The 13280-nt window shown below is 32.3% G+C and overlaps 1 protein-coding gene across 2 annotated transcripts; it reads left to right on the top strand.

Moving 5' to 3' along the window:
- The first annotated feature begins 2792 nt into the window (after window positions 1-2792).
- On the top strand, window positions 2793-10577 carry RH1 (RNA helicase 1). Of its 2 annotated transcripts, XR_015783420.1 has the most exons (10): window positions 2793-2937; window positions 3509-3693; window positions 3797-4286; window positions 4531-4682; window positions 5614-5785; window positions 5984-6171; window positions 6463-6547; window positions 6613-6667; window positions 7552-7657; window positions 10341-10374. XR_015783420.1 is itself a non-coding variant. In XM_047312345.2 (9 exons), the coding sequence occupies exons 2-9, from the start codon at window positions 3581-3583 to the stop codon at window positions 10406-10408; spliced, it is 1494 nt and encodes a 497-aa protein (XP_047168301.2). In that variant the 5' UTR covers window positions 2793-2937; window positions 3509-3580; the 3' UTR covers window positions 10409-10577. The 2 variants fall into 2 exon arrangements, 1 of the variants encoding a protein (XP_047168301.2); XM_047312345.2 differs by having other exon boundaries at window positions 6463-6667; window positions 10341-10577.
- The last annotated feature ends 2703 nt before the right edge of the window (window positions 10578-13280 follow it).

The following is a 13280-nucleotide window of genomic DNA, read 5'->3' as shown; positions in this document are numbered from 1 at the left end:
TATTTTTCATTTATGCTTTTGGGTCTAAACAAAAACATTTAAAGTTATCTTTTTTGTTAACTCACAATTTAAATCAAACTTATCCAAAGTGAAATTTATGAACTTTGTTTCATTGATGGATTTAAGTAATGTACCAAACCTTGTTTCACTCTGTCTCACTTTCCAATTAGACTAAGCACTCTTATATACACTTGTGTCAGGCCAATCATGTTTAAGTTGCACGTTTAGAGTTTGATTGAATGTCCCTTCACGGTTTATGAACATAAAGGGTTATTGATGTTTCAGAAATTGTCTAAGCTCTTATGAAGGTTGCAACACCTAAATTCAACTTCCCGTTGCATTAAGATATGTTGTTGGTTTACATTTCAGTGAAACTGTTTCTAGTTTTGCTTGGCTGGACCGTGAGCAATGTAAGCAGCAGAATCCTTCTTAAGTCGTACTGAAAATTTTACATTTTCATTTATGAAGTAATATTTAGAAGTATTATAATTAACCGAAAATAGTAGAAGCACTGAGATTTGAATGTGCATTTGGTTTGGGTTTTGTTGCAAGTTGAATTGAATAATGAAGGTAGGAGAGTTTGTTGAGAGTTATCTCATATATAATAGAATGCAGAGCATATTATTACTAGTGCAGCTCTCTGTAGAATTAATGAAGTCAGAGGGGAGTAATGAGATGAAACAATGATAATATGAAAATGGTGTGGGCTACATAGGAGATTGATAGATGTAGTGTAACATATTGGAAGGTATATATAATGTTAATGTGTATGAATGGTAAGTCTCCATGGTGGTGGTTTAAACAAATTCTTCGTCTCTTGAAAAGTATTAGTTTATATATATATATATGTGTGTGTGTGTGTGTGTGTGTGTGTGTGTGTGTGTGTGTGTGTGTGTGTGTGTGTGTGTGTTAGTGTGTTTATGAATGGTAAGTCTGCATGGTGGTGGACTGAACAATTTATAGTAATTGAGCAACATCAGAATTGTATTCAAAGATGAATTTTTGTTTTTTCTTATTTTTGATATATCTGTTGTATTTAGTTGCATAATAAATGTATAAGAGTGACTTCCTTTAGGACCAATCCCTTGTAGTTGGTATAGGTGGTGATGCATTGGAATCTCTGGTACTGCATTCTTTTGGTATTGGATGAAGTTGATGAATTCTTGTCTTTCATATCCCGAGAAGACATGCCCCGGAAATTGGAGCATGTAGGGAGGAGATCATGTGCAGACCCAAGCTCAAATTCATTATGCACATTCTTACTTTAGATTTAGCTCTGACACTCTTTATAGTGTTTTTAATTGCCAGTGATAACTGTTAATTCTGATTGTAGTTAGTAGTGCATGGTTTGTATGGTAGAAGTGTCCAATACTTTAACAGCAGTGCCAAAACATTCCATTAGTTTGAGTTAAAATAGTTTACAGTTTACTGAACTAAACTACAGTTAACTAAAAAACAGTTAATTCAGTTCAGCTACTCGGAACTATTATTTAGTTCAGTTTTTATAAACTGATTTATAGTTAATTATAAATTTTTATAGTGCAGTGCACTATAGGGCAGTTTGCCCACCTCCCAACCTACTCTCATTTTTTTAAATTAAAAGTTAAAAATAAAAATAATTTAAAAGATTAAGTTTTTTATATTATGTTCTTTTAAAGATGTAAATATGTAATAATATTGTGATTTAAATCATTAACATATATAATTATTAAGTTTTAATTATTAATTATAATAAAATAATTTAACATGTAAATATAATAATTATTTTAATTTATCCAATTAAAATATTACCTAATTAATTAAAAAATTAAAAAATATTTATATAATTAAATATGTTTTTAAAATAATATATATATATATATATATATATATATATATATATATATATATATATATATATATATATATATATATATATATATATATATGAGGTTCTCATTTTTGTTGGAAGTCTCTCTCAATCTTTTTTTTGTCTTAAATGGATTCCTAATTTTAAAAAACACAATAACATGGCTTAGTAAAAATGACATAAAATCAATAAGATAAATGAACTAAAAACTAGAAACCTTAGCTACATCATTGTTTTCAACCTCAAATCATTGTTTTCAACCTCAAACTAAAACCCTAACCACATCATACCATGGTGATGCTATTATCGAACCATCTCGTATTGGTTGAGAAATATAAAAAATATGGAAGAGCAATGTCTAGAGAAGGAGATAAATTATTGGAGAAGGTTGACGAATCTTGTAATGAGAACCCCAATTCACCTTGTCTATTGAAAAAAAATCCAAGTTACTAATCTTTTTATTTTGCCTAGTCATTTTTAAAATTGTCGTTTTTATATTTAATCACTGTTATTGTTTCAAATTTTCAAAATATAATTGATAAAAAAAAAACTGATGAATCCATTTAAAATTTAAAAAAAAAGACCTCCGAATTATTAAATCTAATTTATAAGTATAATCACTACTACAAAATTAATAGATAGCACTTTTTTAAATAAGCGCTATTTATGAGTATGTGGAACAATAGATAACGCTTATTTAAAAAAGCGCCATCTATTGTCATAGGTATAGATAACGCTTTTTTAAATAAGCGCTGTCTATAAGTAATTAATTTTATTTTTTTTAATTTATAATTTGAAATAAATTAATAAATAACGCTTTTTTAAAAAAAGACTATCTATTTAGACACCACTATCTATATTTTATTTATATTATTATTTTTAATTAAAATTTTAAAATAAACCAAAAAGAACTCTTATTTAAAAAAGGTGTATCTATTTATTATAAAAAAAATTTAAAAACTTGTCGTCCTATTTCGTTTCTTCTCTTCTCTTCTTTCCTTGTTTTTCATTCGTAAACTCTGAAAACGTGGTTGTTTCCTTCGAGCACCTTTGCATCCCGCGTTTTTGTTCGTCACTGGTTTTAGAAGGTTAGTTCAATTCTCCTCTTTTTCTCCCTTCATTCTTTGTTTACTTTTTCTTTTTGCCCAAAACCGAAAAAAACCTAGGGTTGGCCAAATGGGGGAAATAGCGGCGTGAGCACGAGAGGAAGGAGGAGAGAGCCTTCAATGCCAAATCCATAACAGGCGTGACTCGTTGGGATGAACAACGGTGATTGGGGGCCAAAATGGGAAGGAGCGAGAGACGAAGGCGAGACTGTGAGAAGTAGTAGATAATAGTCGTTTTTGGAGAGGTTTGGGCGTCAGACCTCCGAGGGAGGATCGAAAGAGAGAACCAAACCAAGTATGGGGAGCAAATCTTTGTTGTTTAACTCGGTTGATGCCATCTATTAATAGATAGCGCTTAAAAAGCGCTATCTATGATAAAAAACACTTTTTTGTAGTAGTGAATAACATATTTTTATGAATTGAAGAAAATAAAAATTTAAATGAAGGGTTAAATTGCCCTTCACTAAAACACGAGCGGCCGCCTCCCGGCACAGAACTATTATCTGATGTTTAAATCATGGGAACTGAAACATGCTTCCTTACTCATTTTCAGTTTTTACTACCTACCCCTCCGTCGACCCCTGCGTTACGTTACAACGAAAGGGTTTAGGGGTTTTGTGAAGCAATGGACGAAGAAAACCAACGAAGTGTGCCGGTTCTGCCATGGATGCGCCACCCCGTCGACGTCACTCGCTGTGAACAACTCTCCCTTTGCAGAGTTCCTTTTCTGGACCGCAGGTACTTCCTCTTACAATCCATTGATTTTGATTCCACTCTGCATTACTCACGCTATCTATCAATCTTTCGAATTAATTCCACTCACAATTTTCAATTTCACCAGATTAAAGTCGGCGCTAAAAAACATGGAAATCTCGAAGTTGTTCCCGGTTCAAGTTGCGCTATGGCAAGAAACTATTGGACCAGGTAACTTTGAGCGAGACCTTTGTATAAACTCGCCCACAGGAAGTGGCAAAACCTTGGCTTATGCTCTTCCCATCGTGCAAAAGTTGTTGCCTACTTCCACTGTCAAGTGCCTTCGTGCTTTGGTTGTGGTTCCCACCCGCGACCTTGCCTTGCAGGTTAAACAGGTTTTCGATGCTATTGCATTGCCATTAGGCCTAAGTGTGGGGTTGGCTGTTGGTCAATCTTCGGTTGCTGATGAGATATCTAGTCTCGTTTACCTACCGGGGGAAGAGGAGGGTGTAGATCCTGGGTTTTTGTCTCCGTTCTGGTTTCAAAGTAAGGTGGACATATTGGTGGCAACCCCCGGAAGGCTTGTGGACCATGTCAACTTGTCTAAGGGTTTCACATTGAAGCATCTTCATTATCTTGTGAGTAGTGAAATTAGTTACATGACACTCTTTAATGGAATGATCATTGTATCGGATGTTTGGTATAAGAAAGAATGTGGTAACATTATTGACTTTCACGAGTACTGCTTGGCGTGATTTTTAATTTAGAGGAAAAATGAATATCTTCTTGTGTGGAAATTCAACTCAATGGAAACCAATTTCGGCCCTTAACCTTTGTGCTTTTCTTCTTTTGTGTGTATGTTGACAAGTTAAATGGTGTCAGGTGGTTGATGAAGCTGATCGGTTGCTCCGGGAGGACTACCAGTCCTGGTTGCCCACCGTACTTAAATCGACCCAATCTAGCAACAATGATTATGGTAATGATGATGTTTTCCAATTGGGGTTCCCTTATTCTCCCTGGAGTAGAAGAACATGGTGGGTTTAAAATTCATTTGAATCTCCCTTGAAATGTTCGTATTAATGAAAAATGGAAAACATTGTGTGTTGCCCAGTGGATATAGTTGGTTAAGTGGGCAACTGCTGCTCTTTCATTGTCTATGTTCTGATAGTTCTAGTAACTATGTTAATTTTGAATAAACTTAAAGAATATATTAAATAAGCATGGTTTTATTCTTCTACTAAATGTAGCTATGCTTTTTTGGTTTCTTATCCATATTAATATAGTAGCATTGAAGTGTTTGTTGTTTTACTTAAATGATGGAATTAAAAATAGCATTTAACTGTTGGCTAACTTTTTCAAATGATTAAAATTTGATACATGAATATAAATAAGACAATGATGATAGTTACTAAGTCAACTATTGTTTGTTCATAGATGTTTTGTGTATAAATGTGGTTGGCTGTTGAATTCTAGATAGCTGAATGTAGACAGATGGAAATGATAGTCAACAGTGCATAGAGTCTCTGACCTCTCTCTATCTCTCCTCTTCTTTCTATCCTTTAGATTCTGTTATTCCCTATTTCCCTTTCCTCACCCAGTCTTTCTGTATCTTTCACCTTTCCCGCCTAAATTCCATATCAAAATATTCAGAAAATAACTCAATAATAATATATATGTGTAGTTTTTTAGCTATAAAGTTTTATACTTTGTATTGTTGCATTAATAGTCTTAATAGTCACCAACACTTTCAATTTTTAAAACAAATATTGGGAAGACTAATAGTGTAATTTTCATATTTGATTTTTAAATTCAACACTTTTACTGTGTTAATAGTCAAACTATAGTATTAAAACTTAAATTGATCTTTAGTTGTTGTTTTTATAGTTCCTATTGTCTTTATTTTTTCATTTAATAAACAAATGAATGCTCATCGGACTTTTGCTTGACTAATTTTTTCTGGAGTAGTGGAGTTGAGAGGGGGTCTAACCCTCACTCTAGGCTGGCAAAGGTGGTTTTGTCTGCGACATTAACTCGAGATCCAGGACGGCTTGTTAAGCTTAATTTGCATCACCCTTTGTTCCTCAGTGCTGGCAAAATGCGGTATAGGCTCCCAGAAAATTTGGAATCATTCAAACTGGTATGACATTTTATAGGAGTTTTTGTTTTTTTCAAATTTCTAAAGGGTGTGATTGGGATCATTTTGAGCCTTTGTCACCATAAATTTGGCATGTATTACAGCTAGCTAGTTACTAGATTTAATTTTTCATGAATTTAAAATTTTGTTGGTTATAATGAAAAAATTCCCTTTGTACTTTTATATTTTGATGTATTGTAGATCTGTGAAAGAAAGGTCAAACCCCTGTACTTGGTTGCCCTTTTGAAATCCCTAGGAGAAGAAAAATGCATAGTTTTTACAAGATCTGTGGACTCAACACATCGTCTATGCAATTTGCTGAATTGTTTTAGAGATCTGCAAATTGACATCAAAGAGTATTCTGGTCGTCAACATCAACGTGTAAGAAGGTAAGTTTTGATTTATTCGCTCTAAACATTTAGTTGATGTTTTAAACTGAGTTAAATGCTCTCCTTGTAGACTGGACATTACGCAAAACTTGTTCTGAAAGACCTTTTCATCTTTGGACAAGTAGTGTGTTTATTGTTTTGACTTTAGATTAGTTCATTTTGTTTGAAACAACATATATTAAAAGGCTTACAAAAGAGTACTTTTGAAATTGAAATAATAGTGATATATCCCAAACTTATTGAAAACTATACAGGCCCAGTGTTTTGACAAAAAATGCTTCTTCTCTACAGCAAGACACTGAATGAATTTAGAAAAGGGCATTTTCAAGTGCTTGTATCTTCTGATGCAATGACTCGTGGAATGGATGTAGAAGAGGTAAGAAATGTTATTAATTATGACATGCCCAAATACATAAAGACTTATGTTCATCGAGCTGGCAGGACTGCAAGGGCTGGCCAGACTGGGCGTTGCTTTACATTGATGTCAAATGATGAGGTATGAAGTTCTCTTGTCTCATTCATGGTCGTTTGTTGTGCTAGATCGAGTTTTATGACATTTGAGCCATGAAAGAGGCTAAATTACGACTTCATAATGACTCCTAACTAGATTCAACAATTACTTTCTTTTCCCAGTAGGTTTTTTTACTCACTAAGTAACTAAGTTGATCTCTAATATAGATGAGGCGATTAGTTCAGTAGCTTATGCTCGGTACTATGTTCATGATATATACATATATATTTTAATAGTTTTTCCTTTTACTAATAAATTCAACAATTTCTTTTTTTTTAGTAACATTTTGTACTCACTAATCAACTAAGCTGATCACTAATTTAGATTAGGTGGGTGACTTGTCCTTGGTGCTATGCACATGGATATATATATATATATATATATATATATATATATATATATATATATATATATATTAATGCTGTTTTTCTCAAAGATGCAGAATTACATTCCTGAGAGTTGAATTTTTAACACAGTTCAATGGCATGGTGCGTTTCAAGTAGCCAAAGTCACTTAGTGGATTACGACTGTTGTTATCATTGGGTGCTCTTCATTGATATTTTCCTTCTGCTGTGTTGTTTGTTTCTTGTAAATGAATTAAAAAGATCTCTTATCTGGTTGGCTCTTTGTATTCTTCTTTATCTTTTTGGATTTCTTTTAACAAAAAGATTGAACTTAATTTGTTTTGGCTTGAATTATGAAAAGGATACCAGCACTTGCTGCTTTGGCTTGAATAAATACTTATCATTCTTTATTTAAGTTTATGTTGGCACTCTTTCATCCCTATGACTCACTGATATAATTTGTCACTACTAGAGTCTGAATATTGTTTTCCTAAATCATTCTTGTCAACACTTGTCTCATTCCAGGTTGGACGGTTTAAGAGGTTGATGAAAAAGGCTGAGGCTAGTGCTTGTCTTGAGCATACTGTTCCCTCCCATTTGATTGAAGAACTTCATAGTACCTACCAATCAGGTAAATATTTGAAATTCGACTTTTGGTGTGTAATGCACAAGCACCTTTCTCAACCATTGCCATGGGTGGATAGACTGCATTGACATTGTTATAGCTTAATATGCTATGACGAATATGCATACATGGGATAAAGGGACAAAAAGGCAGACACAATATTTGTGAAAGCTTCTATTTTTAATTGAGTCACCATAGCAATAAAAAAGAAAGGTATACAGCCTAGAATTATTGCAGCTTATCAAAAGGATAAGATGGGAATCCAAGAGACAAAAATGACAGTCTAATGCAGCTCACTAAAAGCATAACAAAAGAAAGTCCTAGACTATTTTGGAAGCTTGGATTTGATCTTGGGCTTATTCATCGTCTATGGGCTGATTTTGTAACTTGGGCTTTTTTTCTGATGTCCCTTACAAGCTAGAGATAAAAAATTATCAGCCAGCTCTAGCTTGGATAAATTTGATGCAAAAGGTTTAGCTTTAGAAAGAGGGTTTTGAATAGAGCTCATCTAACAGTTTTTCAAACAAGTATACAAAGACTTTCGCAAACATCTTAAAGATGACAAAAAGTTGAAAACCCGTGCAATAGAAAGAGTCAACGAAACGTTTTGGTTCCCCCCTAACTTGGACTACATTTTGTTTTTCTTTACCAACTTCAAGGTGTTCCCCTCTTGACTTACAATTAGTACACTGAGATAAACATTAATACACTTTAGATTTAGAGCAGAGTTTTCATTATCTTACAATGAGAAACTCCTAACTTACAATGAGTGCACCAAGCCACTATTGACTTACAATGAGTACACCATGCCGCACTTGACTTTCATCTAACTATCATCTAATCTACGCTTAAGATTCAACACCGAGTACACAATACCCCTTCAGGAAGAGTACACAACCTCTCTAGATTATATAACAAAAATTGTTTTGAATACAAGTTTCACTCTCAACAAAGGATTTACAAAGAGTCTAAAATTCACAACTATGAAGGATTTACAAACAACACTCTCACTCTAGAAGATGAACCTTTACAAAAGCACTTAGAAGCTATAAGTATGAATCACGTAAGGCATTTATAGATTGTTTCACATTTGTTTTTCATAATATTTAACAACTTCAACAACACTCAGTTCTCTCTCAAAGTTCTCAGCAACTTTGATTTGCATTGGGTTTCTTCGATTTATTATCATCACAAAAAGTCTACTCTAAATGTACTTGACTTTACGTTGATAACTTTTATTGTTGAAGGACAACCTTTCTCTTTGTAGCTAGTTCTGTGTTAAGCTTCGAGAGAGAGAGAGAGAGAAAGTAGAGACATGTTGAACGAGAACAGATTTTATTGAAACTCAACTAATGAGAAAGATCTGTACATGAAAGTATTTATACAGCTGTCTAATATGGTCAACTATTAACTATAGTTGACCATTGACCATAGTATAGTTAACCCCTAACTATTAGATACAAATCAACTATTACTGTGTACACTAACAGTCCCCCTCAAACCCAAGGTGAAGAGTTATCAACAGAGAAACTTTTCGCATTGAGTTTGGCTCATAGTAAAGCTAACCAAGTGGAAGAAAGGGGTTTAGTTAAAACATCTGCCCATTGATCAAGAGCAGGAATATGAAAAATCTGTAACTGTTTGGCCGTGACTTTTTCTCTAACAAAAAAAACATCAATCTCCATATGCTTGGTACGGTTATGGAAAACTGGATTGTGAGCAACGGGGAGTGCACTATGATTATCACACAAAAGAGCAGGTGTAGAAAATATTGATAAGTCGTAATATTGATATGGGATAATAGAAAATATCGATAACCCCAAAATGTTGTGAAAGAATCGAAAGCCGTGATGGGTTATGGGAAAGTATCGTGGACAAAAGAAAATACAATATATATATATACACACACACATAGATAGATAAGGGGAAATACCATCAAATCGAGGGAAAATACCACCAGATTCATGTTTTAAAATACCGACAAAATATAAGAAACGTTTTAAAATTTCTAAGTGATCCAATGGGCTGTTTTTCTGATGTGTCCGTGTCGTCTTCATGATAAAAAAAAAATACCATAGGTTATTGTATTTTAACTAATTAATTGAGATGATTTTTGATACCCAGAAAAGGAATGAATATATAATATTACACTTGTCCCTTCATAAGATTTCTAAAATATGATAATTTTATAGCGCATGGACCTGGGATAGCTTAATGCATGATTTCTTTTATCTTTTTGCTATTTAATAGTTACTTGGATGTTTCTTATTCAGTGTCACGATTCCATTATGCATAGTCAGCTCCGCAGCTATTTCCTACACTAAAATATATTTCTTCCTGTACCTCAAAAATTCTCAATTTGTGCTTTTGTTTTTTTCAGACAGTAGTCCGAAAATAAATAAAAAATGACTTTTGGATTATATAGTCTGGAAGTAAAAAGTAACTTATTTTATATGGGTGTGCAAAAAAAAAGACCATGGAGCTGCAGAAAGAAACTGTTTTATGCGTAGCAACATAGGCCTTGGGTGAACCCAAACATTTCTTAATAACCTTTTTCTTTATGCTGTTTTTTACTTACAATACTTTTTTCACTTAAATGTGTTGGATGTAGATTACAAATTCTGGTTTAACTTAATTCGATGCCAAACCAGACATGTACTAAGTCTCTGACATGTTCCATTGTTGGCAGCACTATCAAAATTAAAGGAGATAATATTGGAGAGTCGCAGGAAGCCCAAGGATAAGTCCTGTCAATAGATCAGAAAGAGAGAAAAGAGAAAAAGTATTTCACGGGAATGGCTGCCAATGATTTATATAGATAGTGAAGTTAATTTATTTTATTACTTTACTAGAGTTAACATATTTTAAGATTCTTGTAGAATGATATTTATTACTGTTTTATTTAATATATCATTGTTTATTGTAACCTTACTATTTTCATTTAAAATAATAATAATAATAATATAATAGTAATAATAATAATAATAATAATAATAATAATAATAATAATAATAATAATAATAATAATAATAATGTACTCTACTGTTGAATGACAATTCCAAATACTATAGACATTAAAGTGACGTGATTCTGAAGATAGTTTTTTTAGGACAGTAATGAATCCAGTGACGGTATTGGATTAGCGAGTTTGTTCGAACTCGTAATCACTCGTTAAACAGCATCATCTTTTATATATTAAATAAATAAATTTTATGTAAAACATAATATATATTTAAACACTTATTAATTATGATGTTGGCACGTAGAAATAGTGCTGAATCCCAACCCTTTTAAAATGGTTTTCCTTCAAAATGTGCAGGCAAGCCTTGTAGGACTAAGTAGCCTATAAAGCTTGAGCAGTGTTAATTACGAATTTTTAAATTGGATTGAAACAATAATTAATAAACTTACAGAAAATAGTTAAAGGATCCATTTGAATAATGAAAAGCAGAAATTAATGTTTATCGCCTTTTTACGTTTTTAATTATATATTCCTTATAATACCATTTGAGGGAAGCATTAAATCAATTTTGAAAGAAATAAAAGATAATTGATTAATTTGAGCATTTCAATTAAGATGACCAATAAATCTTTTCGTGGATATTATTTGAATTTTGATGAAATTTTTTTACATTGAGAATGTAAAAGTTGGAAACATGGAATTCCGAAAAATCATATGGATAACTTAGTGAATTATAAGTAAATGTGTTTGGATAGTTTAATTTAAAATTTTTTATTCAATAAAAAGTTTTTTAATTATATATGATTTCTTGTTATAAGGTTTTAAATCCTCATGATTGAGAAGATATTTTTAATACTATTTTTGGATGACCTTAACACTCTAGATGTGTTTGTATCGTTGTATACAGTGTGAGAATTTGAGGTTACTTTGTAGCCTCATCATAATGCCAATCTCATTCATTGTTTAATGTTTCTATAGAGCAAGTCTTGAAGAAGATGAAAGTTGGCTTGGTAGAGTAGTTACAACAAAAGATGACAGAAGAACGAGAGTAGATTAGACATGAGTGGCAAGTGATGATGAAAACATTTGACAAGCATTTAAAGAGCTTAGTACTCTTACAAAAGCTCCCTATTATGGTACAACTCGATCTTTTTCTCGATCTCCAAGCCAATACTAAAGGGAGTTGTTCAACTACAATTAAAATGAGGTTTGACATTGGCTTTGGTTGCCAGTGTGAGTTGTACACATTGGTTAATTATGTATCTCCCTCCTAATTGGTGGCTCATGGGAAATGCTTTGAAGGTTCAACCATGTTGCATGGTAAATGTCTCCTATCTCATTTGGTAAAGGTTATGGTAGAGATTGTATTGACAATTGATGTTGTAGTTCTTATATCGACATTAGGGGTTGTTGGTATTGTATCACAAACATTACAAACTTTCATTGCTTGACTGAAACATCTCATGAGGATGACACCGCAAATTGAATTGGTTACACCACATATTAAATCGATTTGTATCTCCATTAATATTGTTACATATGTAATATATAATCCTAACTAATGTCATATATTTGTTGTGTAGCAACATGAACAAAGTTGTATGCATAAAAAAATTTGGAAGATCCAATAGCCATGTTGACGGAGGTTACTATAACCATGGTGATTCATTGGGATGCCACTATTTTTGACAAAGATAGAGATCTTCCATGGTTTATATATATATGATTTGATGGAGACTTTAGTAGGAAATGAGGAGTTAAACATATCTATTCTACAGTTATGGATGATGTAAGCTAACTTTTAAAGTCATTTGTATTCCTTACTTCATTAGATATTTGATGTGTTTAATATCAAATTTAAGTACTTATATGGTTTGTGTTTAGAAGAGGGAAATGATGACACATATGGGTTTATAGACCTTCAATTCATGACCTTAATGGGTGACAAGAAAATAGAAACAAAAATTTACATCACTAATTCTATAATGCAAGGGTAGAAACAAGTTTACCTTGCTTTATATATAGATAAGTAAGTCCATGCTTATTTAATAACTTATAGTTTTGGTATGATATATGTTTTAACTAATTTTCAACGTAGTCCTCATTAGCAATTACTAGTTTTATTAGTGCCAGATCGTACCGTACCTTATGTTTTTGCTCCCTACATTAGAAGCATCTCCCTCACTTGAGAAGTATAGTAGACATGTAAGTCTATTTTAAAAAACCCCTACTATCTACTACTACATTGACCTTTAATATACAGTTGAATGTTTCCTAACATTGAATTTTTTTTATCTTAGTGTCTTTAATTTACATAGTATATTGAGTGTAGATCAACTACACAACTCAAAAGGTCACATGGATTTGTTAAGGTATTTATGGTTCATCATTAACTTTTAGTCTTATCATTTGATTTATCTAAATAATTTTACTGAGTGTAGTGAAATAAACAAACTAGGAGCTACGAGTGTGACTATTACATCATGTAGTGGATGACAACTATTGTGCAAGTCGGCTATCGAAGTAATTGGGATGATGTAAGATGTTATAACCTACTATTATTAACTGTAGTTTCAAAATCAATTAATATGTCCTAGTTTTAACTTCATTTCACTTTTGTAGAATTTTAATGATGACCAATTGTTCCATCAAAGAGTATTAGAATAT

This window comes from Vigna umbellata, chromosome 1 (assembly GCF_029865625.1).
Source record: "Vigna umbellata cultivar VRB3 chromosome 1, Vumbellata_1.0, whole genome shotgun sequence".
Classification (NCBI taxonomy): Eukaryota; Viridiplantae; Streptophyta; class Magnoliopsida; order Fabales; family Fabaceae; genus Vigna; species Vigna umbellata.
Note: the sequence above shows the minus strand (reverse complement) of the source record. Positions and strands in the feature narration are given on the sequence as shown.